Genomic DNA, 18,266 nt, shown 5'->3' on the forward strand with positions numbered 1-18,266 from the left:
ACACACTTATGCTCTGTTCATGCCTGATGCTTCTTTCCATGTCAATTCCTCAAGCAACTATTTTTGTCCAAGCCAAGTAAGTTTTTGTTCCATGTTTATAGTCTTTTTGGTTTCATAGTTTGTTCTCCGCCATTGTGCGTGTTTTTTGTTTGTACTTTTTTGCTATAGTCTTTTGGTTTTATAGTTTATTCTCCGCCACTGTGCGCGCTTTCATTTATTCCTTTTTTTGATAATAATAATAAATCATGTACCTTCATTCCCGTCTCGCACAAGCCAACTTTCCGTTGCATCCCGGAAAAGCAAACTCCCAAGATCAAGTCGTGACAAAGTTATGTTATATTCCTTAAGATTTATTTATGCAAGTTTGAAGTATCAATTATCCAAACACAGTTTTGTTTGCATATTTTCAGGATGTAGATATCTACATATATATATATATATATATATATATATATATATATATATATATATATATATATATATATATATATATATATATATATATACACAGTTTTGTTTGCATATTTTCAGGATGTAGATATCTACATATATATATATATATATATATATACAGTTTTGTTTGCATATTTTCAGGATGTAGATATCTACATATATATATATATATATATATATATCTGCATCCTGAAAATATGCAAACAATGAAAATATGCAAACAAAACTGTATATATACATATATATATATATATATATACAGTTTTGTTTGCATATTTTCAGGATGTAGATATCTACACATATATATATATATATATATATGTAGATATCTACATCCTGAAAATATGCAAACAAAACTGTATATATATATATATATATATATATATATATATATATATATATATATATATACAGTTTTGTTAGCATATTTTCAGGATGTAGATATCTACATATATATATATATGTAGATATATATATATATATCTGCATCCTGAAAATATGCAAACAAAACTGTATATATATATATATATATATATATATATATATGTATATATATATATATATATATATATATATATATATATATATATATATATATATATATATACAGTTTTGTTTGCATATTTTCAGGATGTAGATATCTATATATATATATATATATATATATATATATATATATATATATATATATATATATATATATATATATCTGCATCCTGAAAATATGCAAACAAAACTGTGTTTGGATAATTGATACTTCAAACTTGCATAAATAAATATTAAGGAATATAACATAACTTGGCTTCTGAGAGCTTCAAAATGTAATGAATATAATGCTAAAGTTGTTGATAAACAAGCAATTATTTTAATAATTAAATATGGTCATTTTAAATGAATTATTATGATAATTTATATATATATATATATATGTATGAAATACTTGACTTGGTGAATTCTAGCTGTCAATATACTCCTCCCCTCTTAACCACGCCCCGCCCCACCACCGACCACGCCCCCACCTCCCGAAATCGGAGGTCTCAAGGTTGGCAAGTATGGATTTCGGGCTATATACGGTAAGCAAACATTGATTGACCTCCCCACCTAAAACGCGCTGCAGGCTGCTAAGACGCCTGAGCGTGGCGGCATCATCACACGGGTGGGAGAGGAGGAGAGGAGGAGAGGAGAGGGGGCGGGGGTGTGGTTAGCAGGAGCAGGCACCAGGAAGGAGGAAGGAGGAAGGAGGAGAGCGCGCGGCAGGAAGCGGAGGAGAGCAGAGACTCTCTGGTCGTGTTTGTCTCTCCGGGGTTCGGCGCTAGAAGATGAGCAGCCCGTGTCTGCTGAGGACCCCCATCAGCCAGCCCCGCCTCAGGGAGGTCAGGATCAGCCTGAAGTCCGACACCAGGGAAAACACGCCCAGGATCCCGGATGCCGGCAGTCGGGATTACCCCGCCGCGGACAAGCAGAGCCCCGCGAGGCTCGGCGTGAGCGCCCCCCGCAGCAGGAGCACACCGCCGGTGCACCGCGCCGTCAGACATGAGCCCAAGAAGCCCCCGCGGGGCGGCGGGAAGCGGCAAGAACATCACCCGGAGAAGAACGGTGCTCTCCCGCAGCACGTGCCGCTCTCACCCGTCTCGTCGGTGTCGTCGACCACGCGCACACCTGGACGTCAGCGCCACCCATCCCCCTCCTCGTCCACGTCCTCGTCCACGTCCACTTCCGCCCGGAGTATGAAAAGAGCGCGCTGGCTGAGCAGCAGCGCCTCCAACATTTACTTCAACTCCATCCTGGATGGACGCTTCAGGCAACTGCAAGGTACGCCCTCTTGGCTCCTAGGGGCCACACGTCACCCTCCTGGCTCCCTGGGGGCCACATATGTCACATGTCCCCCTCCGAACTCTGCTTCCTCCTCCCGCGCCTCGGTGTGTCGTGTTGGCTGACTTGACTCTAAATTATTCACGCCCTAAAAAAAAAAGGTCGCCATGTTTTTTGTTTTTTTTAAAAAAAAGCTGCACTTTTTTGTTTCCCGCCGGACTTTTATTAGCCAATCACAGACTTTGTTGTTACTCCGCGTCTTTGTTAGCTTGCAGGATGCTAACATGAAGTAGCGCTTTAACGAGGAACATAGCAGACAACAAAATTATGAACTTCAATCACTTAACTGCAGGTGTGTCCAAAGTGCGGCCCGCGGGGGCCATTTGGGGCCCGCAGCTAATTTTCTAACGTCCCGCGGCCCAATCCTTAGCGTTCTGATATTAGCATGCTATTTTTTTTGCTGTATTTTCGACGTACATACCTCAGCGTCAAATTCTTTTTTTTACTTGACAAATGGTGCCTGTTAGCATGCTAACATTACTATGCTAGATTTGTTAGCATGCAGGATGCATCAAATTTTACTTGATCAAAAAATGGTACCTGTTAGCATGCTAACGTTAGCATGCTAGATTTGTTAGCTTGCAGAATGCTAACATTAAACAGTGCTTTGACAAGGAACATAGCAGAGAACAAAATCATGAACTTCAATCACTTACTGCAGGGGTGTCCATTTCGCGGCCCAATCCTTAGCATTTTAATATTAGCATGCTAGTTTTTTTGCTGTATTTTCGACGTACACACTTCAGCGTCAAATATTTTTTTACGTGACAAAAAAAATGGTACCTGTTAGCATGCTAATGTTACTATGCTAGATTTGTTAGCTTGCAGGATGCAGGATGTGTCAAATTTTACTTGACAAAAAATGGTACCTGTTAGCATGCTAATGTTACTATGCTAGATTTGTTAGCATGCAGGATGCGTCAAATTTTACTTGACAAATAATGGTACCTGTTAGCATGCTAATGTTACTATGCTAGATTTGTTAGCATGCAGGATGCGTCAAATTTTACTTGACAAAAAAAGGTACCTGTTAGCATGCTAATGTTACTATGCTAGATTTGTTAGCATGCAGGATGCGTCAAATTTTACTTGACAAAAAAATGGTGCCTGTTAGCATGCTAACATTACTATGCTAGAATTGTTAGCTTGCAGGATGCGCCAAATTTTACTTGACAAAAAATGGTACCTGTTAGCATGCTAGATTTGTTAGCTTGCAGGATGCTAACATGAAGTAGTGCTTTGACGAGGAACTTACCAGGGAACAAAATAATGAACTTCAATCACTTAACTGCAGGTGTGTCCAAAGTGTGGCCCGGGGGCCATTTGGGGCCCGCAGCTAATTTTCTAACGTCCCACGGCCCAATCCTTAGCATTTTAATATTAGCATGCTAGTTTTTTTGCTGTATTTTCGACGTACACACTTCAGCGTCAAATATTTTTTTTACGTGACAAAAAAATGGTACCTGTTGCATGCTAATGTTACTATGCTAGATTTGTTAGCTTGCAGGATGCGTCAAATTTTACTTGACAAAAAATGGTACCTGTTAGCATGCTAATGTTACTATGCTAGATTTGTTAGGTCAAATTTTACTTGACAAAAAATGGTGCCTGTTAGCATGCTAACATTACTATGCTAGAATTGTTAGCTTGTAGGATGCGCCAAATTTTACTTGACAAAAAATGGTACCTGTTAGCATGCTAGATTGGTTAGCTTGCAGGATGCTTACATAAAGTAGCGCTTTGACGAGGAACTTACCAGGGAACAAAATCATGAACTTCAATCACTTAACTGCAGGTGTGTCCAAAGTGTGGCCCGGGGGCCATTTGGGGCCCGCAGCTAATTTTCTAACGTCCCACGGCCCAATCCTTAGCATTTTAATATTAGCATGCTAGTTTTTTTGCTGTATTTTCGACGTACACACTTCAGCGTCAAATATTTTTTTTACGTGACAAAAAAAATGGTACCTGTTAGCATGCTAATGTTACTATGCTAGATTTGTTAGCTTGCAGGATGCAGGATCCGTCAAATTTTACTTGACAAAAAATGGTACTTGTTAGCATGCTAATGTTACTATGCTAGATTTGTTAGGTCAAATTTTACTTGACAAAAAATGGTGCCTGTTAGCATGCTAACATTACTATGCTAGAATTGTTAGCTTGTAGGATGCGCCAAATTTTACTTGACAAAAAATGGTACCTGTTAGCATGCTAGATTTGTTAGCTTGCAGGATGCTTACATAAAGTAGCGCTTTGACGAGGAACTTACCAGGGAACAAAATCATGAACTTCAATCACTTAACTGCAGGTGTGTCCAAAGTGTGGCCCGGGGGCCATTTGGGGCCCGCAGCTAATTTTCTAACGTCCCACGGCCCAATCCTTAGCATTTTAATATTAGCATGCTAGTTTTTTTGCTGTATTTTCGACGTACACACTTCAGCGTCAAATATTTTTTTTACGTGACAAAAAAATGGTACCTGTTAGCATGCTAATGTTACTATGCTAGATTTGTTAGCTTGCAGGATGCAGGATGCGTCAAATTTTACTTGACAAAAAATGGTACCTGTTAGCATGCTAATGTTACTATGCTAGATTTGTTAGCATGCAGGATGCGTCAAATTTTACTTGACAAAAAATGGTACCTGTTAGCATGCTAATGGTACTATGCTAGAATTGTTAGCTTGCAGGATGCGTCAAATTTTACTTGACAAAAAATGGTACCTGTTAGCATGCTAGATTTGTTAGCTTGCAGGATGCTAACATGAAGTAGCGCTTTGACGAGGAACTTACCAGGGAACAAAATCATGAACTTCAGTCACTTAACTGCAGGTGTGTCCAAAGTGTGGCCCGGGGGCCATTTGGGGCCCGCGGCCCAATCTTTAGCATTTTAATATTAGCATGCTAGTTTTTTTGCTGTATTTTCGACGTACACACTTCAGCGTCAAATATTTTTTTTACGTGACAAAAAAATGGTACCTGTTAGCATGCTAATGTTACTATGCTAGATTTGTTAGCTTGCAGGATGCGTCAAATTTTACTTGACAAAAAATGGTGCCTGTTAGCATGCTAACGTTACTATGCTAGAATTGTTAGCTTGCAGGATACTAACATGAAGTAGCGCTTTGATGAGGAACTTACCAGGGAACAAAATCATGAACTTCAATCACTTAACTGCAGGTGTGTCCAAAGTGTGGCCCGGGGGCCATTTGGGGCCCGCAGCTAATTTTCTAACGTCCCATGGCCCAATCCTTAGCATTCTAACATTAGCATTCTAGCTTTTTTGCTGTATTTTTGAAGTACACACCTTAGTGTCAAATATTTTTTTACCTGACTGTTACATGGCCTTTCCTTTTAACAACACTCAGTAAAGGTTTGGGAACTGAGGAGACACATTTTTGAAGTGGAATTCTTTCCCATTCTTGCTTGATGTACAGCTTAAGTTGTTCAACAGTCTCCCTTCTCATATTTTAGCCTTCACACATTTTCAATGTCTGGACTACAGGCAGGCCAGTCTAGTACCCGCACTCTTTTACTATGAAGCCACGCTTGGCATTGTCTTGCTGAAATAAGCAGGGGCGTCCATGATAACGTTGCTTGTATGGCAGCATATGTTGCTCCAAAAGCTGTATGTACCTTTCAGTATTAATGGTGCCTTCACAGATGTGTAAGTTACCCATGTCTTGGCCACTAATACACCCCCATACCATCACACATGCTGCCTTTTACACTTTCACCCTAGAACAATCCGGATAGTTCTTTTCCTCTTTGTTCCGGAGGACACGACGTCCACAGTTTCCACAAACAATTTGAAACGTGGACTCGTCAGACCACAGAACACTTTTCCACTTTGTATCAGTCCATCTTAGATGAGCTCGGGCCCAGCGAAGCCGGCGGCGTTTCTGGGTGTTGTTGATAAGTGGCTTTGGCTTTGCATGGTAGAGTTTTAACTTGCACTTACAGATGTAGCGACCAACTGTAGTTACTGACAGTGGTTTTCTGAAGTGTTCCTGAGCCCATGTGGTGATATCCTTTACACACTGATGTTGCTTTTTGATGCTGACGCCTGAGGGATCGAAGGTTCGTAATATCATGGCTTACGAGCAGTGATTTCTCCAGATTCTCTGAACCTTTTGATGATATTACGGAGCGTAGATGGTGAAATCCCTAAATTCCTTGCTTGAGAAATGTTGTTCTTAAACAATTTGCTCAGGCATTTGTTGACAAAGTGGTGACCCTCGCCACCCCCGTCCTTGTTTGTGAATGACTGAGCATTTCATGGAAGCTGCTTTTATACCCAATCATGGCACTGTTGCGTTTTGGACCAGTCTCGGGGTAGAATTCTCGCCTGCCACGCGGGAGGCCCGGGTTCGAATCCCGGACGAGCCCCCAAATTGTTGCGTTTTGGACCAGTTGTTCCTCCCAGGGAATTCAAGTCACAATTCGCTCCCAAGTTCTTTCCGACACTTAAAGCTGAGTTGAAAAAACCACCAGAGACAGAATAGGTATTTTGTTGTATATTCTCAAAGCTTTGCCAATATACATTGATTGAGACCAGTCTAACCCTAGAACATTCTATTGCGCCTCCCAAAATGGTCTGTCTTCCCGATCCCACCACCCTCTCTCTCGTCCCATCTCTCTAGACAAAACAAATGCTAGTCAAAACACATTCCAAAGAACTCAAGGTTAACACACACAGTATACTTGCTGACAAGAGCATCAAGAGAAGAAATGGAAAACACGAGCTGTTTTTCAAATATGACAAAGAAATGGAAGAAGTACAACTTAAATTCGGATATATGTAAATATCACCCACCTGTTCCCAATTAGCCTGTTCACCTGTGGGATGTTCCAAATAAGTCTTTGATGAGCTTTCCTCAACTTTCTCACTCTTTTTTTGCCACCTGTGCCAGCTTTTTCGAAACATGTCGCAGGCATCAAATTCCAAATGAACTAATATTTGCAAAAAACCATCTACGCTCCGTAATATCATCAAAAGGTTCAGGGAAATCTGGAGAAATCACTGCACGTAAGCGGCAAGGACGAAAACCAACTGTACCGTATTTTCCGCACCATAAGGCGCCCTGGGTTATAAGCCGCGCCTTCAATGAACGGCATATTTCAAAACTTTGTCCACCTATAAGCCGCCCCGTGTTATAAGCCGCATCTAACTGCGCTAAAGGGAATGTCAAAAAAACAGTCAGATAGGTCAGTTAAACTTTAATAATATATTAAAAACCAGCGTTCTAACAACTCTGTTCACTCCCAAAATGTACGGTAATGTGCAAATGTGCAATCAATAAGCATCAATAACTTAATGTTGCTCGAACGTTAATGTCACAACACACAAAATAAACATAACGCTCACTTTCTGAAGTTATTCTTCATTCATAAATCCCTCTAATTCTTCTCCTTCGGTGTCCGAATTAAAAAGTTGGGCGAATACGGGATCCAAAATGGATCCCGTATGTGTCCGTCTCCGTCTCGTCGAAGTCATTGCCTTCCGGAAAGCTCGGACCACAGTTGTGACCGAAATATCCGCCCAGGCATTTACGATCCACTGGCAGATGTTGGCGTATATCGTCCGGCGCTGTCTCCCTGTCTTAGTGAATGTGTGTTCGCCTTCGGTCATCCATTGTTCCCACGCCGTTCGCAGTCGTGCTTTAAATGCCTTGTTATGTGGGCTTTGTACCGAGGATGTCGTTGTGGCTTGTGCAGCCCTTTGAGACACTTGTGATTTAGGGCTATATAAATAAAGATTGATTGATTGATTGATTGATTGTTGACACCAATATCGAGCGGTTGGAGTTCTTTGGTTAATCCACCCGGAATGACGGCGAGTGTTGTATTTGTGTGCTTCACTTGTTTTTTGACACCATCTGTGATGTGGGCGCGCATGGAGTCGTATATCAACATGGAACACACAAAGGAAATGAAACGTAATACCCGCGCCCTTCTTCTTCTTCTACGGGGGCGGGTGGTTGCTTACCGTAGAAGAAGAAGCGCTTCCTCTTCTACGGGGAAAAAAGATGCCGGCTGTTTACTGTCACAACACACAAAATAAACATAACGCTCACTTTCTGAAGTTATTCTTCATTCATAAATCCCTCGAATTCTTCTCCTTCGGTGTCCGAATTAAAAAGTTGGGCGAATACGGGATCCAAAATGGATCTCGTCGAAGTCATTGCCTTCCGGAAAGCTCGGACCACAGTTGAGACCGAAATATCCGCCCAGGCATTTACGATCCACTGGCAGATGTTGGCGTATGTCGTCCGGCGCTGTCTCCCTGTCTTAGTGAAGGTGTCCCACGCCGTTCGCAGTCGTGCTTTAAATGCCCTGTTGACACCAATATCGAGCGGTTGGACTTCTTTGGTTAATCCACCCGTAATGACGGCGAGTGTTGTATTTGTGTGCTTCACTTGTTTTTTGACACCATCTGTGATGTGGGCGCACATGGAGTCGTATATCAACATGGAACACACAAAGGAAATGAAACGTAATACCCGCGCGTTTCTTCTTCTTCTACGGGGGCGGGTGGTTGCTTACCGTAGAAGAAGAAGCGCTTCCTCTTCTACGGGGGCGGGTGCTTACCTTGGCAGTTGCTTACCATAGAAGAAGAAGCGCTTCCTCTTCTACGGGGAAAAAAGATGGCGGCTGTTTACCGTAGTTGCGAGACCGAAATTTTATGAAAATAAATATTTATATTAATCCATATATAAGGCGCACCGGGTTATAAGCCGCACTGTCAGCTTTTGTGAAAATTTGTGGTTTTTAGGTGCGGCTTATAGTGCGGAAAATACGGTATATAAGTGCAAGTTCAAACTCTACTATGCAAAGCCACAGCCATTTATCAACAACACCCAGAAATGCCCCCGGCGTCGTTGGGCTCAAACTCATCTTAGATGCACTGATGCAAAGTGGAAAAGTGTTCTGTGGTCTGACGAGTCCACATTTCAAATTGTTTTTGGAAACTGTGGACGTCGTGTCCTCCGGACCAAAGAGGAAAAGCACAATTGTTCTAGGGTGAAAGTGTAAAAGGCAGCATGTGTGATGGTATGGGGGTGTATTAGTGGCCAAGACATGGGTAACTTACACATCTGTGAAGGCACCATTAATGCTGAAAGGTACATACAGCTTTTGGAGCAACATATGTTGTCATCATGGACGCCCCTGCTTATTTCAGCAAGACAATGCCAAGCCACGTGTTACAACAGCGTGGCTTCGTAGTAAAAGAGTTCAGGTACTAGACTGGCCTGCCTGTAGTCCAGACCTGTCTCCCATTGAACATGTGTGAAGGCTAAAACATGAGAAGGGAGACTGTTGAACAACTTAAGCTGTACATCAAGCAAGAATGGGAAAGAATTCCACTTCAAAAATGTGTCTCCTCAGTTCCCAAACCTTTACTGAGTGTTGTTAAAAGGAAAGGCCATGTAACACAGTGGTAAAAATGCCTTTTTTGCAATGTGTTGCTGCCATTAAATTCTAAATTCATGATTATTTGCAAAAAGTGTGAACATGAAATATCTTGTCTTTGCAGTCTATTCAATTGAATATAAGTTGAAAAGGATTTGTTGTATTCTCTTTTTATTGACCATTTACACGACGTGACAACTTCACCGGGTTGGGGCTTTGTATAACGGTGGCGGTCGGAGGAGTTGCTTGCAGACACGACTGGTTATAGTTTGTTTGAGTTGGAGTCCAACACGAGCTGACGCGGACAAAAAAAAAGAAAAAAGTATTAAACGTGAACGAGCACATAAGAGAACAGGGAAAATCCATCAGCATGAATAATTCATCACGGCCGCCTTTCGCCGGAGTCGGGAGTGAATAAGTCAAAGAAACAGACGAGTGTTTAGTCGCTCTTCTACTGATAGGAGGGGGTCGGAGGTCATCACACGCCGCTGTCGTCCAGACAGTGAAGACCTTTAAAGAAAAAAAAAAAAACCCCCACTAAAGTATGTTTTTACAGCAGCAGCTGTAATGTTGTGTAAATAATTCAGCATTTGCATCAAAAATTAAGTGTTGTTTTTTTTCTGAGGGATTTTTTTTTTTGGTCGACGTCCTTTCAAACCTTGCACTTTTATTCCTTAGCTAAAACAAAAGTAGTGTTGTTCAGTGTCACCATTAAGTGTGTTTTGTTTTTCTTTTAGCAAGGGGAAGCCATTTTAAATGAGTCTAACGATGTTATTAGCGCCATGTAAAAACATGTAGCATACGTCATTGAATCATTGCAATAATGATGTCATTGAATAATTCAAATAATGATGACGTCATTCAATCAATCAATCAATCAATGTTTATTTATATAGCCCTACATCACAAGTGTCTCAAAGGGCTGCAGAAGCCACAACGACATCCTCGGTACAAAGCCCACATAAGGGCAAGGAAAAACTCACCCCGGTGGGACGTCGATGTGAATGACTATGAGAAACCTTGGAGAGGACCGCATATGTGGGTAACCCCCCCCCTCTAGGGGAGACCGAAAGCAATGGATGTCGAGTGGGTCTGACATAATAGTGTGAGAGTCCAGTCCATAGTGGATCCAACATAATAGTGAGAGTCCAGTCCATAGTGGATCTAACATAATAGTAAGAGTCCGGCAGATCAACTGGTCTAACAGGGGGGCTATTTATAGGCTAGAGTATACAAATGAGTTTTAAGATGGGACTTAAATGCTTCTACTGAGGTAGCATCTCTAATTGTTACCGGGAGGGCATTCCATAGTACTGGAGCCCCAATAGAAAACGCTCTATAGCCCGCAGACTTTTTTTGGGCTCTGGGAATCACTAATAAGCCGGAGTTCTTTGAAGGCAGATTTCTTGCCGGGACATATGGTACAATGCAATCAGCAAGATAGGACGGAGCTAGACCGTGTAGTATTTTATACGTAAGTAGTAAAACCTTAAAGTCACATCTTAAGTGCACAGGAAGCCAGTGCAGGTGAGCCAGTATAGGTATATATATATGTATATATGTATATAAAGGTATATACAGTATAGGCGTAATATGATCAAACTTTCTTGTTCTTGTCAAAAGTCTAGCAGCCGCATTTTGTACCAATTGTAGTCTTTTAATGCTAGACATAGGGAGACCCCAAAATAATACGTTACAGTAGTCGAGACGAGACGTAACGAACGCATGAATAATGATCTCAGCGTCGCTAGTGGATAAAATAGAACGAATTTTAGCGATATTACGGAGATGAAAGAAGGCCGTTTTAGTAACACTCTTAATGTGTGACTCAAAGGAGAGAGTTGGGTCGAAAATAATACCCAGATTCTTTACTGATTCGCCTTGTGTAATTGTTTGGTTGTCAAATGTTAAGGTGGTATTATTAAATAAATGTCGGTGTTTAGCAGGACCGATAATCAGCATTTCCGTTTTCTTGGCGTTGAGTTGCAAGAAGTTAGCGGACATCCATTGTTTAATTTCATTAAGACACGCCTCCAGCTGACTACAATCCGGCGTGTTGGTCAGCTTTAGGGGCATGTAGAGTTGGCTGTCATCAGCATAACAATGAAAGCTAACACCGTATTTGCGTATGATGTCGCCTAGCGGCAGCATGTACCATATTTTCCGCACCATAAGGCGCCCTGGGTTATAAGCCGCGCCTTCAATGAACGGCATATTTCAAAACTTTGTCCACCTATAAGCCGCCCCGTGTTATAAGCCGCATCTAACTGCGCTAAAGGAATGTCAAAAAAACAGTCAGGTCAGTCAAACTTTAATAATATATTAAAAACCAGCGTGATGTGGGCGCGCATGGAGTCGTATATCAACATGGACGGAGCTGCGTGAAAAAAGCCACCCGGCCTCTTCGCGTAAACTTCCCTTAACCACTCGCTCATCTTTTCTTCATCCATCCATCCCTTCGAGTTAGCTTTTATGATGACGCCGGCTGGAAAGGTCTCTTTTGGCAAGGTCTTCCTTTTGAATATCACCATGGGTGGAAGTTTCTGGCCATTAGCATGGCAAGCTAGAACCACAGTGAAGGATGACTTCTCATTCCCTGTGGTGCGAATATTCACCGTACGTGCTCCCGTTGTATCCACAGTGCGGTTCACAGGAATATCAAAAGTCAGTGGAACCTCGTCCATGTTGATAATGTTCTCTGGCCGGATCTTTTTTTCAGCTATCTTGTTTTTACAATATGCACGGAAAGTAGCCAGCTTTTCTTGAAAGTCTTTAGGCAGGCAGTTGCTGTGAAATAGTAGTCCGTGTGCGGATGGAGAGATTGCGTCTTTTCATGAACCGGAAACCTGTCGCTTAGTAGGAGCCATTTTGTGGTCTTTACAGATGTAAACACACAAAGGAAATGAAACGTAATATCCGCGCGCTTCTTCTTCTTCTACGGGGGCGGGTGGTTGCTTACAGTAGAAGAAGAAGCGCTTCCTCTTCTATGGGGGCGGGTGCTTACCTTGGCGGTTGCTTGCGTAGAAGAAGAAGCACTTCCTCTTCTACGGGGAAAAAAGATGGCGGCTGTTTACCGTAGTTGCGAGACCGAAACTTTATGAAAATGAATCGTAATATTAATCCATATATAAAGCGCACCGGGTTATAAGCCGCACTGTCAGCTTTTGAGTAAATTTGTGGTTTTTAGGTGCGGCTAATAGTGCGGAAAATACGGTAAATACTAAAGAGTGCAGGGCCAAGAACCGAACCCTGAGGAACTCCGCACGTTACCTTAACATAGTCTGAGGTCACATTGTTATGGGAGACGCATTGCATCCTGTCAGTAAGATAAGAGTTAAACCACGACAAAGCTAAGTCTGACATACCAATACGTGTTTTGATACGCTCTAATAAAATATTATGATCGACGGTATCGAAAGCAGCGCTAAGATGAAGAAGCAGCAACATAGATGACATCCATGGTTAGCAGTAGATCATTAGTCATTTTTGCGAGGGCTGTCTCCGTAGAGTGATTTGCCCTGAAACCGGATTGAAAAGGTTCACAGAGATTGTTAGACACTAAGTGTTCATTTAGCTGCTGTGCGACAATTTTTTTCGAGGATTTTCGAAATAAAGGGAAGGTGGGACACCGGTCGGTAGTTTACCATGAGGTCAGGATCAAGGTTAGGTCTTTTGAGCAGAGGATGAATAACCGCTTTCTTGAATGCTAGGGGAACAGTGCCAGAGGAAAGTGATACGTTTATAATATTTAGCACTGATGGACCTAATAATACAAAAAGCTCCTTGATAAGTTTCCCAGGAAGTGGGTCAAGTAAACATGTTGTTTGTTTTATCCCACTTACACGCCGTAATAGTTCCTCTAATGTTATTTCATCAAAAAGAGAGAGACTATTTTGTATTGCAGTATCCGTCGTAGATACAGTTGTATCTGTGTTCATAGAACCCAGTTGTAGCTGGGATGCGTTGTCTTTAATCTCCTTTCTAATGAGTTCAATTTTCTTATTAAAGAAATTCATAAAGTCATCTGCCGAGTGGGTGGAGCTATTGGGAGGAGTCCCTTGTTGGGTTAGCGATGCTACTGTACTAAACAAAAATTTAGGGTCGTTTTTGTTGAGGCGGATGAGATTTGAGTAATATTTAGCTTTAGCTAAGGTAAGCATGCGTTTATACGATATTAAACTATCACTCCATGCTTGATGGAAAACCTCAAGCTTGGTCGCGCGCCATTTGCGTTCCAACTTTCTACATGATAATTTATGAGCTCTGGTTTCCTCTGTAAACCATGGGGTGCGCCTTTTAGGGGCCCTTTTTTGTTTTAGCGGTGCTATACTATCAATGGTTTTGCGCAGGGCATTGTCAAAGTTGTTAGTGAGGTTATCAATAGAGCCGACATAATTTGGGAATGGTGCCATTACCGAAGGTAATGGCAGTAATAGTTCCTCTAATGTTATTTCATCAAAAAGAGAGAGACTATTTTGTATTGCAGTATCCGTCGTATCTGTGTTAATAGATAATCTACTGAAATGTAGTATGAATGTTGAAATGCTAACTGTTATAGCTAGAAGAGTGAGCATACCGCTGGAGGTCGTTACAAAGTCACAGAATCTATACATTTTCGCTGTAAATATATCCCGTTAGCTCAAATGCCGGCCTTAAAAGTTAGCATGCTAACATGGGAACGTCTCGCATACGTCTAACATGTCACAAAATCGTGATTATTAGGGTAAAATGTACGAAATTTGCTAGTAATATCGTGGCTTACGTGCAGTGATTTCTCCAGATTCTCTGAAGCTTTTGATGATAATACGGAGCGTAGATGGTGAAATCCCTAAAATTGGAATTAGTCGAGCAGACGTTGGAGGACAGAAAAGACATGCTAACGTTAGCTTAGCTCGTTGCTTCACACATCCTCCTCCATTGTTGTTGTTGCAGTACTTTTACTACTTTCGATTACTCAGCTCTTTGGTAATGGAGAGTTAGATAGCTGACTATCCTCTTTTTGTTCTGGAATAAGTGGAGCAGACGTGATGTAATGAAATCACAGACCAAATGGGATCCTCATTATTGATTTAAGAAGGCTCACATTCCGCTTCTTTGTCGTTTGGTTGCACGCGAGCGTCTTAGCGAGGCTTTAATCAACTTGTTTAAATATTTCCTAACCTTTGTTTACTCTAAATGTGCTCTGTCTATTACATTAAATGTCGACATCAGCAAAACTAAACAAAAATGGAATATGATGTACATTGGTGGTGTCCAAAGTGCGGCCCGCTAGCATTCTAATATTAGCATGCTAGCTTTATTTTTGCCAATTTTGCAGGTATAAACCTCATCAAATATTCTGTTACTTGACAAATGATACCTGTTAGCATGCTAGCTTCTTTTTTTACCTACTTATGTACGGTAGGTATACCTTTCAGTCATATTTTAGTACTTGATGCATTCTAATGTTAGCATGATAGCATTTTTTGTTTAAAATTTTGCAGGTATTAACCTCAGCATCACATATTTTGTTACTTGACAAATCAGACCTGTTAGCGTGCTTTGAGCTAATTTTGTAGCTATACCCTTCAGTCATTTTTTTAGTACTTGATGCATGCTAATGTTAGCATGCTAGCATTAAAAAAAAACAATTTCAGGTACACACCACAGTATAATATATTTTGGTACAGCAGGCATTTTTGCTAGCGTTTTAAAGCTAATTTAACAGGCGTACATACACCTGAGTGTCGAATATTTTGGTATCACTAATGCTAGCTAATTATGGCATTGTTAGCATGTTAACATAGTACTGTTAGCATGCTAGCTTTTTTAGCTTATTTTGCAAGATATTTTGTCACTTGACCAATGATACCTGTTAGTATGCTAATGTTAGTATGCTATTTTTTTTAAAGCTATTTTTTCAGGTATACGCCTTATTCCTATTTGGTTGTTGATGCATGCTACTGTTAGCATGCTAGCTTTTTTAGCTTATTTTGCAGGTATAAACCCGAGCGTTAGATATTTTGTCACTTGACCAATGATGCCTGTTAACTTGCTAACATGTATTCTAGAATTTTGAACACATTTTTCAGGTACAAAACTCATAGTAATATATTTTGGTACTTGACGTATGTAACAGTTAGCATGCTAGTTTTTTTTCCGCTAATTTAACAGGTATACACCTCAATGTCATATATTTTGGTATTTTACTAATGCTAACTGTAAGCATGCTATTGTTATTGTGTTATGTTAGTATAATACTGTTAGCATGTTAGCTTATTTAGCTTATTTTTCAGGTATAAACCCGAGCGTTAGATATTTTGTCACTTGACCAATGATACCTGTTAACTTGCTAACGTTAGTAAGCTATTTTTTCAGGTATACACCTTATTCCTATTTGGTTGTTGATGCATGCTACTGTTAGCATGCTAGAATTTTGAACACATTTTTCAGGTACAAAACTCATAGTAATATATTTTGGTACTTGACGCATGTAACAGTTAGCATGCTAGTTTTTTTCACTTTTTTAACAGGTATACACCTCAATGTCATATATTTTGGTATTTTACTAATGCTAACTGTAAGCATGCTATTGTTATTGTGTTATGTTAGTATAATACTGTTAGCATGCTAGCTTTTTTAGCTTATTTTGCAGGTATAAACCCGAGCGTTAGATATTTTGTCACTTGACCAATGATACCTGTTAGCTTGCTAACGTTAGTATGCTATTTTTTGAAAGCTATTTTTTCAGGTATACACCTTATTCCTATTTGGTTGTTGATACATGCTACTGTTAGCATGCTAGAATTTTGAACACATTCTTCAGGTACAAAACTCAGTAATATATTTTGGTACTTGACGCATGTAACAGTTAGCATGCTAGTTTTTTCTCTCGCTAATTTAACAGGTATACACCTCAATGTCATATATTTTGGTATTTTACTAATGCTAACTGTAAGCATGCTATTGTTATTGTGTTATGTTAGTATAATACTGTTAGCATGCTAGCTTTTTTAGCTTATTTTGCAGGTATAAACCCGAGCGTTAGATATTTTGTCACTTGACCAATGATACCTGTTAACTTGCTAATGTTAGTATGCTATTTTTTAAAAGCTATTTTTTCAGGTATACACATTATTCCTATTTGGTTGTTGATGCATGCTACTGTTAGCATGCTAGAATTTTGAACACATTCTTCAGGTACAAAACTCATCGTAATATATTTTGGTACTTGACGCATGTAACAGTTAGCATGCTAGTTTTTTTTCCGCTAATTTAACAGGTATACACCTCAATGTCATATATTTTGGTATTTTACTAATGCTAACTGTAAGCATGCTATTGTTATTGTGTTATGTTAGTATAATGCTGTTAGCATGCTAGCTTTTTTAGCTTCTTTTGCAGGTATAAACCCGAGCGTTAGATATTTTGTCACTTGACCAATGATGCCTGTTAACTTGCTAGTGTTAGTATGCTATTTTTTTAAAGCTATTTTTTCAGGTATACACATTATTCCTATTTGGTTGTTGCTACTGTTAGCATGCTAGAATTTTGAACACATTTTTCAGGTACAAAACTCAAATAGTAATATATTTTGGTACTTTGCTTTACATGCTAGGTTTTTTTCGCTAATTTAACAGGTATACACCTCAATGTCATATATTTTGGTATTTTACTAATGCTAACTGTAAGCATGCTATTGTTATTGTGTTATGTTAGTATAATACTGTTAGCATGCTAGCTTTTTTAGCTTATTTTGCAGGTATAAACCCGAGCGTTAGATATTTTTTCACTTGACCAATGATACCTGTTAACTTGCTAATGTTAGTATGCTATTTTTTTAAAGCAATTTTTTCAGGTATACACCTTATTCCTATTTAGTTGTTGATGCATGCTACTGTTAGCATGCTAGAATTTTGAACACATTTTTCAGGTACAAAACTCATCGTAATATATTTTGGTACTTGACGCATGTAACAGTTAGCATGCTAGTTTTTTCCCCGCTAATTTAACAGGTATACACCTCAATGTCATATATTTTGGTATTTTACTAATGCTAACTGTAAGCATGCTATTGTTATTGTGTTATGTTAGTATAATGCTGTTAGCATGCTAGCTTTTTTAGCTTATTTTGCAGGTATAAACCCGAGCGCTAGATATTTTGTCACTTGACCAATGATACCTGTTAGCTTGCTAACGTTAGTATGCTATTTTTTGAAAGCTATTTTTTCAGGTATACACCTTATTCCTATTTGGTTGTTGATGCATGCTACTGTTAGCATGCTAGAATTTTTAACACATTCTTCAGGTACAAAACTCACAGTAATATATTTTGGTACTTGACGCATGTAACAGTTAGCATGCTAGGTTTTTTTCGCTAATTTAACAGGTATACACCTCAATGTCATATATTTTGGTATTTTACTAATGCTAACTGTAAGCATGCTATTGTTATTGTGTTATGTTAGTATAATACTGTTAGCATGCTAGCTTTTTTAACTTATTTTGCAGGTATAAACCCGAGCGCTAGATATTTTGTCACTTGACCAATGATA

General features: G+C 39.9%; 1 protein-coding gene across 4 annotated transcripts in view; it reads left to right on the forward strand.

Annotated features, from left to right (window-relative positions):
- sptb (spectrin, beta, erythrocytic) overlaps positions 1-18,266 on the forward strand; it is a 230,630-nt gene that overhangs the window by 44,945 nt on the left and 167,419 nt on the right. The window contains exon 1 of one of the 4 annotated variants that reach the window (XM_061969199.1): positions 1,756-2,265. The exons of the other annotated variants lie outside the window; for them this stretch is intronic. Within the exon in view, the coding sequence (XP_061825183.1) occupies positions 1,773-2,265 (493 nt within the window). The 5' untranslated portion in view covers positions 1,756-1,772. Of the gene's footprint in view, positions 1-1,755; positions 2,266-18,266 lie in introns of those variants that run through there. 4 annotated transcript variants of the gene reach the window in all.

Source organism: Nerophis lumbriciformis, linkage group LG08 (genome assembly GCF_033978685.3).
Source record: "Nerophis lumbriciformis linkage group LG08, RoL_Nlum_v2.1, whole genome shotgun sequence".
In the NCBI taxonomy this organism is placed as follows: domain Eukaryota; kingdom Metazoa; phylum Chordata; class Actinopteri; order Syngnathiformes; family Syngnathidae; genus Nerophis; species Nerophis lumbriciformis.